The sequence below is a fragment of the Pongo abelii genome, chromosome 1 (genome assembly GCF_028885655.2).
Source record: "Pongo abelii isolate AG06213 chromosome 1, NHGRI_mPonAbe1-v2.0_pri, whole genome shotgun sequence".
Classification (NCBI taxonomy): domain Eukaryota; kingdom Metazoa; phylum Chordata; class Mammalia; order Primates; family Hominidae; genus Pongo; species Pongo abelii.
The window spans coordinates 195976513-195999431 of NC_071985.2; the positions used below are offsets into that span (position 1 = coordinate 195976513).

Below are 22919 nucleotides of genomic sequence, written 5' to 3' on the forward strand. Positions count from 1 at the left end.
GCAGTGGTGCCATCACGGCTCACTGCAGCCTCCAACTCCTGGGCTCAAGCGATCCTCCTGTCTCTGCTGGGACCACAGGCACGAGCCACCAGCCCCTGCCAAATTTAATTTTTTGTACAGACAGAGTCTTGCTATGTTGGGCAGTTTGGTCTCGAACTCCTGGCTTCAGGCAATTTTCCTGCTTTGGCCTCCCAAAGCACCGGAATTACAGGCTGCAGCCACTGTGCTCGGCTGTAAATAGCTACTTTTGACAGTATAAGGGTCTCTGGTCAGGTGTGATTACATTCTTGGGAGGAGAAGAAAGAAACAATTATTCCTTTTGGTAGTCTGGATCTTAGGCCGATAAAGCCCTGTGCTTTGGGAGAGATGGTGGGCACCGGAAAGGAACATTGAGGCTTCTTCAGTTCAGCTTGTCAGTGCGCCATATTTTGGGGTTTCGGTTTCTGAGCCCCAACAGCATTGCAGAAAGTTCAGGAAATAGAAGAGGAAAAGCTAATGATTTGCCCATGGGTTATCATCTCTGCGTTTCCATTTCTTCCTCCCTTCTATTTCCAAATGTAAATGTAATTATAGTTTGCGCACAATTTTGTATCCTGCTTTATCGTTAACAAGTCAGGGTTTTTAAAGTTTGTAAATGGTTTACTAATGGCCACATAACACCCATTAATTTGGCTAACTTCCCTACTGCTTGTATTTACATTGTTTCCACGTTTTGTAATTACTAATAATGAGGCAACAAACAGCCTTGAGAGGTTTGCTTTTTCCCAGTTTTTGTTGTTGTTGTTTGTTTTTGAGACACCTCGCTCTGTCGCCCAGGCTGGAATGCAGTGGTGCGATTCCTGCTCACTGCAACCTGCGCCTCCAGGTTCAAGTGATTCATTTGCCTCAGCCTCCCGAGTAGCTGGGATTACAGGTGCGCGCCACCACACCCGGCTAATTTTTGTATTTTTAGTAGAGACGGGGTTTTGCCATGTTGGCCAGGCTGTTCTCTAACTCCTGACCTCAGTGATCCGCCAGCCTCGGCCTCCGAAAGTTCTGGGATTACAGGCGTGAGCCACCACGCCCAGCCAGAAGTTTGTTTTTGAAACTTGAAACTCCCGCCACTCAAGCCTGTCGCTGTGGCCACGCTCACTAGGGAGTAGTCACGTGTTTAATCTCTGCCGCGACGATTTCTGGGAGCCTGGTCACCCCGGAAGCGGAAGTCCAGGAGTCAAACTCGTCATTTCCTTCAGCTAGAGGAGCTCAACGGATCTGTTTTCTTTCGCTCAGCCAAAATCACAGAATGAAGGCGGTGAAGAGCGAACGGGAGCGAGGGAGCCGGCGAAGACACCGGGACGGGGACGTGGTGCTGCCGGCGGGGGTGGTGGTGAAGCAGGAGCGTCTCAGCCCAGAAATCGCACCTCCCGCCCACCGCCGTCCGGACCACTCTGGCGGTAGCCCGTCTCCGCCGACCAGCGAGCCGGCCCGCCCGGGCCACCGCGGGAACCGAGCCCGAGGAGTTAGCCGGTAAGTGGGGGAGCAGCCCAGGATGGACGTTGGGTTGGGCTCATTCAGAAAGGCGGGCAGGGCTAGCGTCCGAAACAGGTTTTGAATGGTGGGCGCAGCAGCCCGGACTTAATCCTGAGGGGCTGTTGAGAGTGATCCAGTCGTGCTTGTGTTATGCTTGCTCTGTCACTTGCATTATAGCTCGGTGTTCAACGCCTAATGACTAACCGGCAGGATCCCACTCCTTTATTCTTGTGTCCCTAGCACTTCGAAGAGTGTGGCCCAACAGATAGCACTGATAGATAATCTGTTAAATTGGATTGAGATTTTCCCCATCCCGCCCACAAATGGAGTGTGGGCGTTGTCTTTCCGGTTACCTGCCAGAAAGATTTTCACATCGAGGTCTAGGCGAGCTACCTGACAGAAACTGGAAAAAAAAAAAAAAAGTTACTTCTTGCTAGACTCATTTATTTATGCATTCATTCACCATAGTTTTACTGAGTGCCTATGCAGTGTTAAAGACTGCCCTAGGTATTGGGGCTGCAAGGGTGATTCAGTTAGATAATCTTCACCGGTGCCAAATTGGCTATGCTCTAATCCTGAGACATGATAAAAAAATAAACAAAATAGTTTCAGTTAGTAACAAGTATTATTGATAGATTAAAACAGTAATGTGATAGTGAGAGATTGGAGAGAAGAGGGAGGAGGCCTCTCTAAAGAGGTGCCATTTGAGCCCAGACCTGACTGTTAAGAATGATCCAACCTCTTAAAGATCCAGGCAGAGGAAACAACATCTGCAAAGAACCTGAAGTAGAATGAATTATGATTGAAATGGGAAAAAGCCAGTGTCAGTGGATTATGGTGGTCAAGAAGGTGGGTGGTAGGAAGTAGAACCACAGGGTGGAGGGATTGTTATTGATGGTAGGGGTGTTGGTAGTGAAGGAGAAAGAGTCAAGGGTGACTTCTGGATGGTGATGCCAATTAGTGAGATGGCAAGGAGTAGGAGAGGAAAGGTTTTTGAAGGGTTGGGAATTTTAAGTGAGAAGGTACAGTAGACAGTTGTCTATGTGAGTATGGAATGCAAGGGAGATGTTAGGGCTAGGAAAGTGAACCTCGTGACTCCTTTAATGTAACCGGCAGAGACCTTCACAAATGTGGTGTTTGTGTTACTAGGTAAGTCTCATACTGGAAGCTAATTTTTATGGGGGAAGGGAAATTGCGAAAAAATCCTGTGTACCATGCTCTGTATAGGTCCCCACCCAAAAAGAAAAACAAGTCCTCAGGGAGAAGAAGCAAGTCTCCTCGCAGTAAGAGAAACCGAAGTCCTCACCACTCAACAGTCAAAGTGAAGCAGGTAAGTGGATTGGGGTGTTTTGATGGGTCCAAATTGACAGCCTTTTCCTATCACAGCTAAAGAGGGCTGTGTGTGTGTGTTGTGTGTGTGTGCACGTGTGCACGCACGCTCGCCTACATCTCTACCTGTACCTTCAATGGGCTTTTCTGAAAACTGGCTGTATTTATTTTTTCTGCTTGTTTGCTTAAATTAAACTTTTTATTTTGAGATTATTATTGGTTCACATGCAGTTGTCAGAAATAATTCAGGGAGATATACTCTCCCTGGTTTCTCCCAGTGGTAACATCTATTCATAACAGAACTGTGGTACAATATCATCATCAGAATATTGACATCGATATAGTCAAGATAACATTTCCTTCACCGCAAGGAATACCTCGTGTTGTCCTTTTGTAGCCAAACCCACTTATCTCCCACTTTTATCCTTCCTTAACTTCTGTCAGCTTCTAATCTGTTCTTCATTTCTATAATTTTGTCATTTCAAGAATGTTATGTAAATGGAATCATACAGTATGTAACCTTTAGGATTGTCTTTTCTCACTCAGCAGAATCCTTTGGAGATTGATTCAGGTTGCATCTCTCAGTAGTTTGTTCCATTTCATTGCTGAGTGGTATCCAAATGGCATGGATTTAGCCACTTACTCATGAAAGAACATCTGGGTTGTTTCCAGTTTTTGGCTGTTACACATAAAGCTGCTATATAGACGTTTGTGTACACGTTTTTATGTGAACATAAGAGTTCATTTCTCTGGGATAAATGCTCAGGAGTACAATTGCTGGATTGTACGGTAGTTGCAGGTTTAATTCTTTTAAGAAATTGCCAGACTGTTTTCCAGAGTGGCCGTATTAGTTTACCTAGGGCCACCATAATGAAATACCATAGAGTAGGTGGCTTAAACAACAGAAATTCATTTTCTTGTAGTTCTGGGGCTAAAAGTCAAAAATTAGGGTGTTAGCAGGTTTGGAATCTCCTGAAAAAAATCCTCTGTCCTTGGATTGCAGATGGCTACCTCTTTGCTATATCCTCAAATGATCTTTCTTCTGTCCTGGTATCTTTTCTCAGCCATATTGGATTAGGGCCCTACCCTCATTTTAACTTAATCAGCTCTTTAAAGACCTCATCTCCAAAATGTTATTAATAAATTCTGAGGTACTTGGGTTTGGTTCTTTAACATGTTAATTTTGGAGGGTACAATTTAGTCCGTAACAGTGGCTGTACCATTTTATATTCCCACCAGCAATGTATGAATGATCCGGTTTCCCTGTATCTTTATCAGCATTTCAAGTTATTACTTTATTTTAGCCATTCTGATAGGTGTGTAGTGGTATTTCATTGTGATTTTGATTTGCGTTTTCCTTTTTTTTTTTGAGACAGAGTCTGGCTCAGTCGCCCAGGCCGGAGTGCAGTGGCACGATCTCAGCTCACTGCAACCTCCGCCTTCTGAGTTCAAACGATTCTCCTGCCTCAGCTTCCCGTAATTTGCATTTTCCTAATGGCTTATGATATTGGACATCTTTTCTTTGTGTGTGTGTGTGTGTGTGTCACCCGGGCTGGAGTGCAATGGCGTGATCTTGGCTTACTGCAATCTCCCCTTCCCAGGTTCAAGTGATTCTCCTGCCTCAGTCTCCTGAGTAGCTGGGATTACAGATGCCCACCACCATGCCCAGCTAATTTTTTGTATTTTTAGTACAGATAGGGTTTCACTATGTTGGCCAGGCTGGTCTCGAACTTCTGACCTTGTGATCTGCCTGCCTCGGCCTCCCGAAGTGCTGGGATTACAAGCGTCAGCCACTGCACCTGGCCTTGGACGTCTTTTCATGTGTTTATTTGCCATCTGTATGTATCTTCTCAGGTGCAATGTCTCATGTCTTTTGCCTGTTTTCTTTTTTCTTTTTTATTTTTTGAGATGGAGTTTCACTCTTGTTGCCTAGGCTGGAGTGTAATGGCGCGATCTCAGCTCATTGCAACCTCAGCCTCCCAGGTTCAAGGGATTCTCCTGCCTCAGCCTCCCAAGTAGCTGAGATTACAGGCTCGTGCCACCATGCCGGGCTAATTTTTGTATTTTTAGCAGAGATGGGGTTTTGTCATGTTGACCAGGCTGGTCTTGAACTCCTGACCTCAGGTGATCCACCTGCCTCAGCCTCCCAAAGTGCTGGGATTACAGCAAAGTGAGCCACCGCTCCCGGCTGTCTTTTGCCTGTTTTCTAATACTATTATTTGCTTTTTTACTGTTTAGTTTTTTGGAATTCTTTTTATATTGTGGATACTAGTCCTTTGGGGATATATGGTTTACAAATATTTTTTCCCAGTCTGTAGCTGTCTTCATTTTCTTAACAGGGTTTATCTCAGAGCAAAAGTTTTTAATTTCAATGAAGTCCAGCTTATCTGTTTTTCCTTTTATGGATTGTGCTTTTTATGTCATGGCTAAGAACTTTTTGCCTAGCCCTAGATCTGTGAAATTTTCTCCTAAATTTTTTTTCTTAAAAGTCCATGATCTGCTTTCAGTTTCTTTTCAGGGTTTCAGGGTTGGGTTGTTTTTTTTTTTTTGTTTTTTTTTTTGCCTATGAATGTCCACTTGCATCAACACCATTTGTTGAAAAGACCATCTTTCCTCCAATGAATTACTTTTGCTCTTTTGTCAAAAATCAGTTGGGCATATTTGTGTGGGTCTGTTTCTGGGATCTCTGTTCTGTTCCATTTGTCAGTGTCTGTCATTCTGCCAATACCACACAGTCTTGATTACTATAGCTATGTAAGTCTTGAAATGGTATGGATGATTTCTCCTATTGTATTCTTCTTTATAAAAATTGCTTTAGCTATTCGACTTCTTTTCTCTTCCATGTAGGTTTTAGAACAATCTTGTCGCTATTTTTAAAAAGTCTGGGCCGGTCACAGTGACTCATGCCTGTAATCCCAACACTTTGGGAGGCTCAGGTGGGCAGATCACTTGAGCTCAGGAGCTCCAGACCAGCCTGGGCAACATGGTGAAACCCACCTGTACAAAAAATATAAAAATTAGTTGGGTGTGGTGGCATGCCTGTAGTCCCAGCTACTCAGGAGGCTGAGGTGGGAGGTTTACTTGAGCCTAGGAAGTTGAGGCTGCAGTGAACAGTGATCACACCACTGCACTCCAGCGTGGACGACAGAGCGAGATCCGAAAGAAAAGTCTTGCTAGGATTTTGATAGGATTTGTGTTAAACTGGTGTTTGGGGGCAATAATTGACTTTTTACTATGTTAAATCTTCTAATCCATGAACATTGTGTATCTCCCCTTTTATTTAGATCATCTTTGATATCTTTTATCAGTGGTTGTAGTTTTCAGCATATAAATCTTATACATATTTCTTTGTGGAATGATTATAAAGGGTATTTTAAATGGGTGTCCACATGTTCATTGTTACTATATAGAAATATAATTCATTTTTGTGTGTTTATCTTCATCCTATATCCTTGCTGAACTAATGTATTCTAGTTTGTGGGTTTTTTTTTTAGATTACTTGGGATTTTCTACATAGACAATCATATCTACAAATAGGGACAGTTTTATTTCTTCCTTTACAATCTGAATGCATTTTATTTCCTTTTGTTGTTTGCATTAGTCCGTTTTCATGCTGTTGATAAAGACATACCCGAGACCCAGCGATTTACAAAAGAAAGAGGTTTAATGGACTTACAGTTCCACATGGCTGGAGAGGCCTCACAATCATGGCGGGAAGCAAGGAGGAGCAAATCACACAGGGATGGCGTCAGGCAAAGAGATAAAAGAGTAATGAGAGCAGACACTCTTGCCTTATTCTCAATTTTGAGGGATGAGAATTCAGTCGTCTTTTTTTTTTTGAGATGGAGTCTCGTTCTGTTGCCCAGGCTGGAGTGGTGCATTCTCTGCTCACTGCAGCCTCCGCCTCCTGGGTTCAAGGGATTCTCCTGCCTCAGCCTCCCAAGTAACTGGGATTAGAGTCTGGGCCAATCACAGTGGCTCATGCCTGTAATCCCAGCACTTTGGGAGGCTGAGGCGGGTGGATCACCTGAGGTCAGGAGACCAGCCTGGCCAACATGGTGAAACCTCGTCTCTACTAAAAATACTAAAATTAGCTGGGTGTGGTGGTGGGCGCGTGTAATCCCAGCTACTTGGGAGGCTGAGGCAGGAGAATCACTTGAACCTGGGAGGCGGGGATTACAGTGAGCCAAGATTGTACCACTGCACTCCAGCCTGGGTGACAGAGCAAGACTCTGTTTAAAAAAAAAACCAAATTTTAAAAGACAAATAAAAAACAGTATAACAACTATTTATATAGCATTTACATTGTATTAGGTATTATAAATAACCTAGTGATGATTTAAGTATACAGGAGGATATTCACAGATTTTTATATAAGGAACTTGAGCATCCTGAGATATCTTTTTTTTTTTTTTTTTGATATGGAGTCTTGCTGTGTCGCCCAGGCTGGAGTGCAGTGGTGCGATCTCGGCTCACTGCAAGCTCTGCCTCCCGGGGTTCACGCCATTCTCCTGCCTCAGCTTCCTGAGTAGCTGGGACTACAGGCGCCCGCCACCATGCCCGGCTAATTTTTTTGTTTTTTTTTTTTAGTAGAGACAGGGTTTCACTATGTTAGCCAGGATGGTCTCCATCTCCTGACCTTGTAATCCACCTGCCTCGGCCTCCCAAAGTGCTGGGATTACAGGCATGAGTCACTGCACCTGGCCCTGAGATAATCTTTTTTATCCACTGGGGATCCTGGAACCAGTCTCCTGAGGATACCAAATGATTACTTTATTCTTTTCTCAACCTCTGAACCATCATTTTATGTTTTTTGTTGTTGTTGTTGATTTTTGTTTGTTTGGTGAAGTGTTGCTCTGTTGCCCAGGCTGGAGTGCAGTAGTGTGATCTTGGCTCACTGCAGTCTCTGCCTCCTGGGTTCAAGCGATTCTTGTGCCTCAACCTCCCCAGTAGCTAGGATTACAGGCACGTGCCACCATGCCCGGCTAATTTTTGTATTTTTAGTAGAGACAGGGTTTCACCATGTTGGCCAGGCTGGTCTCAAACTCCTGACCTCAAGTGATCCACCTGCCTCAGCCTCCCAAAGTGCTGGGATTACAGATATGAACCACCGTGCCCAACTGAACCACCATTTTCGAAACAAATGTATTGATTACATGCTCATTGTAATAATACAGAGGTATGTAAAATATAAAATGAGAGTATGGTTTACTTCTCTCATCCCCAAAATTGCACCACCTCCTCAACTAAAAAACCTCTACCTCACTTGCCAGAGGTAATCACTATGATATAGACTCTCTGTCCATCATCACATGGCCTTCTCCCATGAATCTCTCTATCTCTTCTCTTCCAAGGTCATCAGTCACGTGGGATTAATGACCTACATTACTCCAGTATGACCTTAATTTATTACATCTGCAGTGACCCTCTTTCTAAATGAGGGGGAGATAAACATTTGAGAGTAATCTGCATATAGGTGTATGTAAAGTATTAGGATTAGATGAAATTACTAAGGAAGTGACTGTAGATAGAAGAACAACCAACAAAGGTCTGAATCCAGGGGTGATCCAGTGTGAAGAAATTGCAGTGACATCAGCAAAGAAGACTGGAAAGAAAGAGAAGCAAGAGAATTTGGTAACTTGAAGCCATTAGAAGGAAGTATGTTGAGGATAGAGTGATTAACTCTGTTAGATGCTGCTGATAGTTAAGTGAAATGAAGACTGAGAATTAGCCACTGGATTTAGCAACGTGGAGGTCATTGGTGATCTTGACCAGCAATTTTAGTGGAGTAATAAGGGTGAGACCTGATTGGAGGGGTTCAAGGGAAGACAGAGGAGAGGAATTGGGAACTGAATTTTTAAAAACAATACTTTTTCTTTCTTTCTGTTTTTTTTTTTTGAGACAGAGTCTCACTCTGTCACCCAGGCTGGAGTGCAGTGGTGCAGTCTCGGCTCACTGCAACCTCCACCTCTGAGGTTCAAGTGATTCTTCTGCTCCAGCCTCCCGAGTAGCTGGGACTATAGGCACGTGTCACCACATCCAGCTAATTTTTGTATTTTTAGTAGAGATGGGATTTCACCATGTTGGCCAGGCTGGTCTTGAACCCCTGACCTCAAGTGATCCACCCACCTCAGCCTCCCAAAGTGCTAGAATTACAGACATAAGCCACCACACCCGGCCGTTATGTCTTATTATAATGACTCTTAATAAGGGATAAAGGACATGATGAGGTTAGTCCTGGTGAACTCAAGGCAGATAGCGGTGGCAAGCTTGTAAATGTTTTGGAGTAGGAAGGGTGGTTGTCTGAGGCTCTTTCTTGATGCATGTCTGTGCTAGGCTAGGAAGTCTAGAAAAACTGAGTCCCACTCTAAGCAAGCAGGCCCTCACTTGAGCCCTGCGTATGGCAGGGAGCCGGGGAGGGGGTCTTAGTCCCAGTGCTTCCACTTTTGGGGTATTGTGAATAATGCTGCAATGAACATGGGTGCTCAAGTATCTAATTGAGACCCTGCTTTCATTTGTTTGGGATATCCAGAAATGGGATTGCTGGATCATATGGCGATTCTATTTTTTAATTTTTTATGGAACCACTGTACTGTTTTCCACACTAACTATACCATTTTACATTCCCACCAGCAGTGTACAAGGGTTCTGATTTTTCCACATCTTTGCCAATACTTGTTATTTTCAGTTTTTTGATAGTAGCCATCCTAATGGGTGTGAAGTCACCTAAATTTTTGTTTTTTAATTTTATTTTTATTATTATTTTTAGAGAGGGCGGGGGGGGTCTCACTAGGTTACCCAGGCTGGTCTCGAACTCGTGGACTCAAGTGATCCACCCACCTTGGCCTTCCAAAGCACTGGGATTACAGGTGGGAGCCACCACGTCCTGCGTGCCTGATCATTTTTATTATTATTATGTATTTTTTAAAATAGGGGCCATGCTAATTTTTGTATCATTCTAATTTTCTGCCTAATCATTTTGAAAGTCTCTTACTACTCTCTGTTTTAAAATTTTTAACCTTAATTATCTGTAAACATTTTTGTACCTTACCTAGTCCATAACAAGAAGTTTTTTTCTTTGTTTTTTTTTTTTTTTTTTTGCGGGGGCGGGGGGGTACCACATTTCTTTATTTGAAGGAATGGTACAAATCAACTTAAGTGGATGTTTTGGTACAACTTATGGAAAAGGTAAAGGAGACCCCAACATGCATGCACTGCCTTGGTGACCAGGGAAGTCACCCCATGGCTATGGGGAAATTAATTAGCCTAAGGCTTAGCTTTCATTATCACTGTCTCCCGGGGTGTGCTTGTCAGAGAGAAATTCTGCCAAGCCAGATTCGGGTGCCCTCATCTTGCGCAAGTTGGTCACATGGTCACCCAATTCTTTGATGGATTTCACCTGCTCATTCAGGTAATGTGTTTCAATGAAGTCACACAAATGGGGGTAATTTTGTCGGTGGCCAGTTTGTGCAGTTCCAGTAGTGACTGATTCCTAAGTTTTTCCAAATGTAATGCACGCTCCATCGCATTCGGCTTGCTCTCCCAGTCATCATGGTCTGGTTTCTTGACATCCCGAAGGAAGATTCAGCCACCTCATTGGTTCTGCAGCTTCATCAGTTTCTTGGCATGTTCCCTCTCCTCATGAGATTGGTGAAGAAAGTATTTGGCAAAGTTCTTCAAAGCCACATCATCGCGGTCAAAGTAGTAAGACGTGGACAGGTAGATGTAGGAGGCGTAGAGCTCCACGTTGATCTGGCGTTTGATGGCGGTTGATGGTGGTAGTTCTGGCGCACCTGCGAGGGGGACACGTGGTCGTCATGGTGGTGGCCGCGGTGGCTGCATGGCGGTGGCTGCACGGCGCTGGAGTGGCGGCGGGGGCCTTGGGACAGTCAGAGGGCCCAGTGAAGAGGTAACAGAGGGCTAGCTATGGGCGGCCAGCCAGGGTGGAGTACGAGTGCCCGGTTCCGTCCAAGCACTGTTGAATCAGGAAACTCTGGGGACTTTCCGCAAAGAATGTCTCATTTTTTTCTTTTTGAAACAAAAATACACAACAACATTTTTGTACATGAATGAAGTCCTTGGGGATCTACATCTATAAGACTTCTTTCTTTCTTTCTTTTTTTTTTTTTTTTTTTTTTTTGAGACGGAGTCTCATTCTGTCACCCAGGCTGGAGTGCAGTGGCGTGATCTCGGCTCATTGCAACCTCCGCCTTCCGAGTTCAAGTGATTCTCCTGCCTCAGCCTCCCAAGTAGCTGGGATTACAGGCGCCTGCCACCGCGCCCGGCTAATTTTTTGTATTTTTAGTAGAGACAGGGTTTCAGCATCTTGGCCAGGCTGGTCTTGAACTCCGGACCTCGTGATCCACCCACCTCGGCCTCCCAAAGTGCTGGGATTACAGGCGTGAGCCACTTCACCTGGCCTCTTGTTTCTTTTTTTTTTGGGACGGAGTCTCTCTTTGTCATTCAGGCTACAATGCAGTGGCGCCATCTCTGTTCACTGCAACTTCCACTTCTGGGTTCAAGCGATTCTCCTGCCTCAGCCTCCCGAGTAGCTGGGATTACAGGCATGTGCTACCACACCTGGCTAATTTTTGTATTTTTAGTAGAGACAGTTTCACCATGTTGACCAGGCTGGTCTTGAACTCCTGACCGACCTCAAGTGACCCACCCCCCCTTGCCCTCCCAAAGTGCTGAGATTACAGGCGTGAGCCACCATGCCCAGCCTGTAAGACTTGTTTCTGCTGCCTCTCATGCTCAGTGGCTTGTTTCCGTTTCCTTGTGCGTGTCTAGTATTCTTTAGTATTTGAGCTCATGCTTAGGGCTCAAATATTTTTTTTTTTTACCCCCCTTTGGAGATTTTTTTCTCATTGGAGATTTTGCCTTGCTTATTGTGAGCCCAACAATGCATTAAAAATTTAATAAGTATCTAGTTAAATTATAGTGGGAACATCTCTCAAGTAGCTCATCTGCCAAGTCTATATATAGAAATATCTGGTCTTATTGTGAAACTTGCCCCTTCTCTTTTTTTCCCTCCCATTTAACAATATATTAGATATCTTTCTATGTCGTTATCTCATTCTTTTTCATGGCTGTGAAGTGTTCCTTTGTATGAATAGATAATAATTTAACCATTCTACCATTGCAGGACATTAGGTTGTTTCCAGTTTTTTTTTTAATTACGAAATTACAGTAAACACATTCATATGTATGTCTTTGTGCGTTTCTGCTAGTGTTTCTGTAGGATTGATTTCTATAAGTGGCATTAGTGGTTGATGAGATTTTGATTAAATACTGTCAAATTGACCTAAATAGGCTATGCTAGTTTATACCTGTACCAGCAGTGGCTGAAAATACCCATTTTCCTGTACCTTCTTTTTTGACTCTAGATATTATTGATATTTTTAATTTTACTAATCAAGGAGAGAAAATTCATATTTCTTTTAGAATTTGATGCTTTGGTTATTAGGGTAAGCATATCTTCATGTATTTATTGGATATATAATTCTTTTTTTTTTTTTTTCAAGACAGGGTCTCTGTTGCCCAGGCTGGACTGCAGTGGTATGATCATAGCTCACTTCAGCCTCGACCTCCTGGGCTCAAGTGATCATCCCACCTCAAATTCCGAAATAGCTGAGATTACAGGTGCACGCTGTCATGCCTGGCTAATTTTTGTATTTTTTGTAGAAATGGGGTTTTGCCATGTTGCCCTGAGCTTAAGCAGTTCTCCTGCCTTGGCTTCCCAAAGTGCTGGGATTACAGGTGTGACCCACTGTGCCCGGCCCTTGGACATTTATTTCTTCTGAAAATTGTTCATTTTTCTTTTCTTTTTGTATTTTTGAGACAGAGTCTTGCTCTGTCATCCAGGCTGGAGTGCAGTGGTGGAATCTTGGCTCACTGCAATCTCTGCCTCCCAGGCTCAAGCGATCCTCCCACCTCAGCTTTCCGAGTAGCTGGGACTACAGGCATGCACCACTGTGCCCAGCTAATTTTTGTATTTTTAGTAGAGACAGGGTTTTGCCATGTTGCCCAGGCTGGTCTCAAATTCCTGGGCTCAAGCGATCCATCGCCTTGGCCTCCCAAAGTGCTGGGATTACAAGTGTGAGCCACTGGCACCTGGCCATTTATCAGTTTCTCTGTTGAATTGTTTCTTATTGATATATTAATATGCAGTTATCTCCCCTTATCTGTGGTTTCACTTTCTGCATCTGAAAATATTAAATATAAAACTCCAGAAAAAAACAACTCATAAAATTTAAATTGGTCACTATCCTGAGTCACTTGGTGTAAACTTCTGCTGTCCCACCAGGAACATGAATCCTTCCTTTGTCTGGTGTATCTGTGCTGTATGCGCTACCTGCCTGTCCATCACTTAGTAGCCATCCTGATTTTCAGAGAACTGTTGCAGTTTGCAGTGCTTGGATTCAAGTAACCTTTATTTTATTTAGTTGTGGCCCCAAAGTGCAATAGTAGTGATTTTGGCAATTAGGAATGCTAAAGAGAAGCTGTAAAGTGCTTCCTTTAAACGAAAAGTTGAAAGTTCTCAACTTAAAGAAATTAAAAAAAAACTTTTCAAATCATATATTGAAGTTGCTAAGATCGATAGTAAGAATGAATCTTCTATTGTGAAATTGTGGAGAAGGAAAAAGAAATTCATGCTAGTTTTGCTGTTGTACCTCATACTGTAAAAGTTATAGCCACAGTTCACAAGTGCTTAGTTAAGATGGAAAAGGCATTACATTTATGGGTGGAAGATGTGAACAGAAATGTGTTGCGTTTGATGGCAGTCAGGTTCGGTACTATCCGTGGTTTCAGCCATCCACCATACTTAAGATGTATCCCCCTGGGACTACTGTATGGTTTGTGCTGCAAACATTTTCTACCAGGCTGATTTTTTTTTTTTTTTTCTGAGAAGGAGTTTCACTCTTGTTGCCCAGGCTGGAGTGTAATGGTGCAATCTCGGCTCACTGCAACCTCTGCCTCCCAGGTTCAAGCGATTCTCCTGCCTCATCCTCCTGAGTAGCTAGGATTACAGGCATGTGCCACCACACCTGGCTAATTTTGTATTTTTAGTAGAGACAGGGTTTCACCATGTTGGTCAGGCTGGTCTGGAACTCCTGACCTCAGGTGATCCACCCGCCTCGGCCTCCCAAAGTGCTGGGATTACAGGCTTGAGCCACCATGCCTGACCTAGGCTGATTTTCAATGCTGTCTTTTTCAAGAAATCATGGTATGTTTCTCCATTTCTTCAGATCTTTAAAAAACATCTATTTTAATGAATTTTTACAGTTTTCTTCTTATACGTCTTTCATGTTTCTTAAGTTTATTCCTAGGTATTTAATTTTTTTTTTTTAACTGTGGAAGTAGGATTTAAAAACTTACTATTATATTTTCACTTTTGGCATGAGAGAAAGCTAGTTTCTTTCTTTACATATCTTGTACCTGACTACTTAACTCTTAGTTCTATTTTCTGTATATTCTTCCCTGTAAGTTTGCCCATAGTTACCTTTGTTCTGAAAAGGAGGGAATTATTTTTCCTTCTCCTTTCTGGACTAAATAGTCTCTTGTTTTTAGGGCTCTGGACCTGGACTTGTGCTATTAGGGCTATAGTTGAATAGCAGCAAGGGATATCATCTTTGTGGCCTTGCAAGGGAACATAACCAGCAGACATAATCTTATTTCTGTGGGAAATGTTGTTCTAAATGCCAAAGTCCAAATTACAAAAGACTTTTTGAATGCACTTCGTTCAAAAAGAACAACATTTGGGCTGCTTTTAGATTGTGCACTGCGTTTAAATTACGGAATCTGTTTGAATTTCAGGAGCGTGAGGATCATCCCCGGAGAGGACGGGAGGATCGGCAGCACAGGGAACCATTGGAACAGGAACACAGGAGAGCTAGGAACAGTGACCGGGACAGACACCGGGGCCATTCCCACCAAAGGAGAACGTCTAACGAGAGGCCTGGGAGTGGGCAGGGTCAGGGACGGGATCGAGACACTCAGAACCTGCAGGCTCAGGAAGAAGAGCGGGAGTTTTATAATGCCAGGCGACGGGAGCATCGCCAGAGGAATGACGTTGGTGGTGGTGGCAGTGAGTCTCAGGAGTTGGTTCCTCGGCCTGGTGGCAACAACAAAGAAAAAGAGGTGCCCACTAAAGAAAAACCAAGCTTTGAACTTTCTGGGGCACTTCTTGAGGACACCAACACTTTCCGGGGTGTAGTCATTAAATATAGTGAGCCCCCAGAAGCACGTATCCCCAAAAAACGGTGGCGTCTCTATCCATTTAAAAATGATGAGGTGCTTCCAGTCATGTACATACATCGACAGAGTGCGTACCTACTGGGTCGACACCGCCGCATTGCAGACATTCCAATCGATCACCCATCTTGTTCAAAGCAGCATGCAGTATTTCAATATCGGTAAGTAACATTTAGGAAGAAACTGTAATGTGAGCAGAAACAATTGCTCAGTTAGTTAGGATTACTAAGATTTTTGTTCATGTTTATGCAGAAGAATCCCATACCCCTCATATCTTATCTAAAGAGTATTGTTAATCTAACTGCCCTTTAAATAACTGCTTACATATTTATAAGAACATTAAACTTTTAATCTATTTTTTATTTTTTTGTGACAAGGTCTCACTCTGTCACCCAGTCTAGAGTGCAGTGGAGCAAACACAGCTCACTCCAGCGGCAACCTCCTGGGCTCAAATGATTGTCTCCTTCCTCGGCCTCCTGAGTAACTGGGACCACAGGCATGTGCCTCTGTGTCCAGCTGATTTTGAAACTGGATCTTGATAGCTTGTATGGGACGTCTGTGATGATTCTCACAACAATCCTGTGAGAAGGATAGGACAGATTTTTTGTTTTTTGAAACGGAGTCTCGTTCTGTGCCCAGGCTGGAGTGCAGTGGCGCGATCTCAACTCACTGCAACCTCTGCATCCCGGGTTCAAGTGATTCCCCTGCCTCAGCCTCCTAAGCAGCTGAGAGTACAGGTGCACACCAGCACACCCAGCTAATTTTTGTATTTTTAGTAGAGACGGGGTTTCATTGTATTGGCCAGGCTGGTCTCGAACTCCTGCCCTCATGATCCGCCTGCCTTGGCCTTCCAAAGTGCTGAGATTACAGGTGTGAGCCACTGCGGCTGACCCGTTTTTTTTTGTTTGTTTGTTTTTTAACATAGTCTCCTGACTTTGAATGGACAAGTATTTATATCCCCATTTGACAGATGAGAAGACTGAAGCCCATCAAAACCAAGTGACTTGCCTAACAAATGATCACTATAGTACAGTGGTCCCCAACCTTTTTGGCACCAAGGACCGGTTTCATGGAAGACAGTTTTTCCATGGAACCAGGGGAATTCGGGATGATTCAAGTGCATTACATTTATTGTGCACTTTATTTTCTCATACTATCACGTAATATATAATGTAATAATTATACAACTCACCATAATCTAGAATCAGTGGAAGCCCTGAGCTTGTTTTCCTGCAACTCGATGGTCCCATCTAGGGGTGATGGGAGACAGTGACAGATCAGGCATTAGATTCTCGTAAGGAGTGCGCAACCTAGATCCCACCTGTGCACAGTTCACAATAGGGTTCATGCTCCTACGAGACTCGAATACCACCACTGATCTGACAGGAGGCGGAGCTCAGGCAATAATAATTCGAGTGATGGAGCAGCTGAAAATACAGATGAAGTTTGGCTTGCTTGCCTGCCTGCTCGCTGCTCACCTTTTGCTGTGCGGCCCAGTTCCTAACAGGCCACGGACTGGTACCAGTCCATGGCCCAGGAGCTGGGGACCCCTGCCATAGTAGAACTCTGGCTCAAATATAGCTCCCTTGACTCTGAAGTCCAAGTCCACTGTTTTTTCCCATTTGGACAGAAACTAAAATATATTGAAATATAAGTTAAAGAAACATTATATTGATTATAAACAACAGAAAAAAATGTATTTTCTTAACCACAGCAAGAGACATTGGATTCTTCATTTCCACCTTTTGATTTACCATGGATTCTCCCCACCCTCCAGCAACTCATTCTCACCTTTTTTTTTTTTTTTTAAATGGAGTCTCGCTCTGTCACCCAGGCTGGAGTGCAGTGGCGTGATCTCGGCTCACTGCAACCTCCGCCTCCTGGGTTCACGCCATTCTCCTGCCTCAACCTTCCGAGTAGCTGGGTCCACAGGTGCCCGCCACCATACTTGGCTAATTTTTTTGTATTTTTAGTAGAGACAGGGTTTCACCATGTTAGCCAGGATGGTCTCCATCTCCTGACCTTGTGATCCGCCCGCCTTGGCCTCCCAAAGTGCTGGGATTACAGGCGTGAGCCACCGTGCCCAGTCCATTCTTACCTTTTCTACTAAGTATATTTAAACTTCCAATTTTCCTTCCCAGGGCCATGTTTTCCCCTTTATTTCTTTGATTCCCTAGAATTTTAACTTGAATTGTGCTCAAGCCAGGTTATTTACATCATCTAGGCTATCTTAGCAAAGAGCTTTAGAGAAGCTGGATGATCTGAGGCAGAAGTTTGCTCACAGGTTTCTCCTTTTTCTCTGCTAGGCTTGTGGAATATACCCGTGCTGATGGCACGGTTGGCCGAAGAGTGAAGCCCTACATCATTGACCTTGGCTCAGGCAATGGAACCTTCTTAAACAACAAACGTATTGAGCCACAGAGATACTATGAACTAAAAGAAAAGGATGTACTCAAATTTGGATTCAGTAGCAGAGAATACGTCTTGCTCCATGAGTCGTCGGACACTTCTGAAATAGACAGGAAAGACGACGAGGATGAGGAGGAGGAGGAAGAAGTGTCTGACAGCTAGCAAACTAAGAACCCAAACTATTGAGACACGTTTTCCTTCTTGGAAGGCTTTGATTGACTCAGAGAGCACTATGGTGGTGGGTCCGGCACTATGGTGCTCTCTGTAATGCCTCTTATTGCCTTAAGTCTTTCCTCTGTTGCTGACCAGATTGTGTTACCATTTGAATACACTGACTAATGTTTGTTAAACTTTTTCTGTGGCACCTTGGTCACATGCCTGCAGGCATTTGTTTTCAGAACAGTCTCACCAATTACATCACACCGTGTTTTAGTAGAAGTGTTGTGGTTTTAGTTGGTGCTTTCAGAACTGCTGCCTAGGAAACTATAAACCCTTGGTTAAGGGGAAATCATGGCTTGTTCTCTTTGTATAGTTCCTTTATTTATATAGGTGTTAAGCTTTGTGGACCAGGTGTTTTTCTTTTGGGGCAAACCCCTGAGCAGAGAATCTTACTAGGCTTTGGTTATCACCAAAACAACCTCCAGTATATACCAAAGCTTTGACCTGGTTGAGCTCTTGAGCTTAGAAGTTGATTTTGCACTTATTTTTTGGGGGGCTGCAGTCAGTAAACATTGACTGTTTAACTTAAACAGATGCTTTATGGCACCTGCTCAAGCCCGTGACTGTACAGAAGGATCCTGGTTGCTACCAGTGGGTGCTGATTCAGCATCACAAGTGACTGAAATTGGCCGTGGATCTGTTCTTTGCGAAAGAATTCCTGATTTCTCCATGGAGCATGTACACAACAATTTTGATCATATTAACTGCACTTCAGTTTTGCATTTTAATTCAAATGTTATCTCTTTTTTTCTTTGAGAAATAAACTGTCACTGATGTGACAGCATTCTTACTTTATTCTAATAACATGTATATGTCTAAAGCAGGTTGTGTTGTTTACATGTTTCTACACATTTCATCCTTTAAAAAATTGTTGAGAGAGGTTGTATTTACCTTCCCAAGGTTGGAAAGCAGGGGAATTTCCCAGTGTCCTAGTTTTCCACCAGAGGAATATGTGTAAGTAGCAAAGTATTTGCTGCTTACATATAGTGTATATGTATGTATATATGTAAATTGTGTGTTAAAGAGCTGATACTGAATTTCATATGACAATGTTAGGCAAAGGCCTCCCTGCATTTGAAGAGCAGGTTTTCATTTATATGTATTTTTGGGATAAAAAAATAAAATTTGTAAATATAGCCCCATTTCAAAGAGTAATGCTTTCCTAGCGTAGAGGACCTTGTGTTCATAGGTGTATTTGCTGCTAATGGAGCCTTCTGTCAGTACTTTTGACATAAAAGTAGGTAGCTGTTTTAGAGTGTTGTGGGGCAGGTTATATCGTTGGCCTCCAAGTCAGTGGAATAGCAGATGGTGACATGGAGGTGGATTGTGGGGAAAGGTGGTGAAGCAGCTCAATCAGTGTTACTACTAATTGTTCCTCTTGGGTTGAGACTTAGGATACTATTAAATTTGATTGTTTTCCATTGTTTTTATACCCATGTGTGCTCAGGGCTAAAGTTGGCTAGTGGGAGGAGCAGCTGACTAATGTTCATTCAGAAGAAGTTAAAAGATTCTTTGAAAAGTGAACACTTAATAAGGTCATTAGATGAAACGTAAGTTGGGCCAGGCATGGGCACAGTGGCTCATGCCTGTAATCCCAACACTTTCGGAGGCTGAGGTGGGCAGATAATCTGAGGTCAGAGGAGTTCAAGACCAGCCTGGCCAACATGGTGAAACCCCATCTCTATTAAAAATACAAAAATTAGCTGGGTGTGGTGGCGCATGCCTGTTTTAATCCCAGCTACTCGGGAGGCTGAGGCAGGAGAATCGCTTGAACCCAGGAGGTGGAGGTTGCAGCGAGCTGAGATCGTGCCACTGCACTCCAGCCTGGGCGACAGCGAGACTCTGTCTCAGAAAAAAAAAAAAAAAAAAAGGTAAGTTGAAGAATGTGTTCTACATTGGCCACTGTAACTGCTATTTTCTTCATTTTGGTATGTGCCATAGATCATATAAGATCATATATATGTGCTTGTCTGAAAAATAGGTTTGTTTAGATGAACTTTTCTCTTGATCCAGACTGACGGTTTTCTCTTGAGGGTTTAAGCACTAATCTGGTATCTTACTCTAGGACCTCCTTGTTCAGTTTGTGCTGCAGTAGCACTGCTTTGTGGTAGCCTTGAGTTTTGCTACAAACTTCATCCTGGTGGGCACTGTGGTAGATGACCACTTTGCCTACATTTTTCAGTAAGAAGTCCTAATTGTTTAGTCAGTTTTTGTTTTAGTAGAGGAATAACGTCCTGGATTAAGAAATTCTTTATGCCACATATCTGAGAAGGTGGGTTTTTGTTTGTTTGTTTGGAGATGGCATCTCACTCTGTCGCCCAGGCTGGAGTGCAGTGGCACCATCTCGGCTCACTGCAACCTCCACCTCTCAGTTTCAAGCAATTCTCCTGCGTCAGCCTCCCAAGTAGCTGGGACTACAGGCACCTGTCACCAAGCCTGGCTAATTTATATATATATATAATTTTTATTTTTTATTTTTTTTTAGTAGAGATGGGGTTTCACCATATTGGCCAGGCTGGTCTCGAACTCCTGACCTTGTGATCTGCCCCCTCAGCCTCTCAAAGTGCTGGGGTTACAGGTGTGAGCCACCAGGCCTGGCCTGAGAAGGTGTTTTTTTTTTTTTTGGTCTTGTTTTCCCTTATCCCTTTCTTTGAAGAAAGAGTGTCAAAAGACATTACCTGCCTCTAAAGCCAGATATCACCAGCAGACTTCTTAAAGTGGACATAATCCTAAAGCTTTCATTCTGTTTAGAAGTTCATGTTCATCTTAGCTATTTGGAACTTCTTCATTCTCTGTCTTTTCTCCACGGTGGCTGGGCTTGTCTGCAAATCATTGTGTCAAAATCAAACTGTTTTCAAAACAGCGCTTTGCTTCTGAGCCCCTCCCCTAAGTTTTCTGTGGGGGTCCACAGTTCTGCAGAGGTATGGGACAGAATCTTCAGATTTTACCCCTTGAGTCTCTTCCTAGTCATATCCTGGTTCCCTCATTCTAACATTGACAAAGGATGACTCATTAAGTGCAACTGGTGATGTAACTTTCAAATGCTTTGATTGTGTATGTCAGGTTGATTATCATTTGATACAGTGCACAGATTTTTTTTTTTTTTTTTTTTTCCTAACATCCTTCCCATTGTGTTAGTTGTGGATCTGAGGAACAAAATGATGTCATGTTAATCGGAATTTAAATGTGACACAAACAATGTGCCAGCAATACCTGCTTGTGAAATAATGTTCTGAGCCCACAGTGTTTCTGGGTATGTGAGTTTATATCAAGTGAAAAGGCTGCTTAATTGACATTAAAGTTTTGGAATGTAAAGCTTCATTTGGTCTCTTGGGTAAAATTTCCAGTGTATTTATCAAATGGGAAACAATTCTAAAAACAGTTGTTCACATTTACTCTAAAGTGAATTAATCCAGTCAGCAATAGTTGCATAAGTTTATGCAGTTGGTTTACAGCTAAGTTAGAAAGGGAGCAATAGCCAGGTGTGGTGGTATGTGCCTGTAGTCCCAGCTACTTGGGAGGCTGAGGCAGAAGGATCACTTGAGCCCAGGAGTTCAAGACCAGCCTGGGTGATATAGTGACACCTCATCTTTTTTAAAAAAGGAAAAACAGAGAAATAATTTGGACATGGGCCGCACCTTGTGGAAGAGATGACAGTTGAGGTATACCTTAGAAAATAGGTTGATTTGGAGTCAGTAGTAAAGGAGGACATCATGCCGGACTGAGCAGTCCACGGACTAGCAGGACTGCAGTGGACTGTGGGTAAGACCCTATAAATTAAGTTGTTTACCTCAAGTCCCATGGCACGTCAGTGGTAAACCTGGGATGAGAAATCACCTCAGTCCTGGCTCAGTGATCTTTCTGCTGGACTGTTCTGCCTGCAGAGCTTAGCAGAGATTTAAGGAAGGAAAAGACAACTGATTCATTAGGCTGCCCAATTCATAACTAGGGGGTTCAAGGAAATCACAGGAGGTGGGACTTTCTGCAGTAGAGGGTGGCTTAGGCAAATCCTCACCTCACCAAGTCACAGCTAGAGCTACTTGGAAATCATCATCTTGGTTCATAAAAATAGAAAAATATTCAGTAATGGGATGCCAAAGAACATGTAAACTGAGACTTCAATAATAAAACAGGCTAATATTGAGCACTTTCTATGTACCAGGCACAGTCCTAAGCATTTTACATGTGTCCTACTTCATTCATGAACTCATTGAATCCTCACAACCCAACAAGGCAGGCTTCAACGGTTGTTCCATTTTGCAGATGAGAAAACAGGCACAGGGACATTATGGTCACAGTGGTAGGTAGGACTGGAATTTAGACCCAGTCACTCTGATTCCAGATGCCACATTCTTTTTTTTTTTTTTTTTTGCTTTGTCACCCAGGCTGGAGTGCAGTGGTGCAATCCCCACTCACTGCAACATCCGCCTCCTGGGTTCAAGTGATTCTTGTGCCTCAGCCTCCTGAGTGGCTGGGATTACAAGTGCACACCAACACGCCCAACTAATTTTTGTATTTTTAGTAGAGACAGGGTTTCACCATGTTGGCTAGGCTGGTCTTGAACTCCTGACCTCATGAACCGCCTGCCTCAGCCTCCCAAAGTGCTGGGATTACAAGCGTGAGCCACCACACTCAGCCGATTTATGTTTTTGAGACAGGGTCTCTCTCTGTCACCCAGGCTGGAGTGCAGTGGCACAACACCACTCACTGCAGCCTCGATCTCCTGAGCTCGTCATCTGTGCACCTCAGCCTCCCAAGTAGCTGGGACTACAGGCACACACCACTACGCCTGGCTAATTTTTTAAGTTTTTGTAGAGATGGGGTCTCCCTGTGTTGACAGGGCTGGTCTCGAACTCCTAGGCTTAAGTGATCTCCTGCCTCAGCCTCCCAAAGTGCTGGGATTACAAGTGGGTCACCACACCCCTCCTTTTTTTTTTTGTTTTTAGACAGGGTCTTGCCCTGTCACCCAGGCTGGAGTGCAGTGGTGTGATCTCAGCTCATTGCAGCCTTGACCTCTTGGGCTCAAACAATCCTCCCACCTCAGCTGCAACTGTCAGCCTGGCTTTTTTTTTTTCTGTAGAGACAAGGTCTCTCACTGTGTTGCCCAGGCTGGTCTTGAACTTCTAAGCTCAAGTGATCCTCCTGCCTCAGCCTCCCAAAGTGCTGGGATTATAGGCATGAACCACTGTGCCCAACCT

General features: G+C 43.6%; 1 protein-coding gene and 1 pseudogene across 1 annotated transcript; one reads left to right on the forward strand and one right to left on the reverse strand.

Moving 5' to 3' along the window:
• Nucleotides 1-1191: 1191 nt before the first annotated feature.
• On the forward strand, nt 1192-21042 carry SNIP1 (Smad nuclear interacting protein 1). The gene is made up of 4 exons (XM_002811033.4): nt 1192-1506; nt 2737-2839; nt 14656-15254; nt 17400-21042. Exons 1-4 carry the CDS (start codon nt 1283-1285, stop codon nt 17662-17664), a joined length of 1191 nt encoding a protein of 396 aa, XP_002811079.1. The 5' UTR covers nt 1192-1282; the 3' UTR covers nt 17665-21042.
• On the reverse strand, nt 10104-13150 carry LOC112128746 (ferritin heavy chain-like; annotated as a pseudogene).
• Nucleotides 21043-22919: the final 1877 nt, after the last annotated feature.

Bases quoted from the DNA above. Each gene is read 5' to 3' on its own strand.
- SNIP1 (XM_002811033.4), top strand. From the start codon at position 1,283: ATGAAGGCGGTGAAGAGCGAACGGGAGCGAGGGAGCCGGCGAAGACAC. The intron at 2,840-14,655 runs GTAAGTGGATTG...TTTGAATTTCAG, and splicing joins CAACAGTCAAAGTGAAGCAG to GAGCGTGAGGATCATCCCCG. The intron at 15,255-17,399 runs GTAAGTAACATT...TTTCTCTGCTAG, and splicing joins CATGCAGTATTTCAATATCG to GCTTGTGGAATATACCCGTG.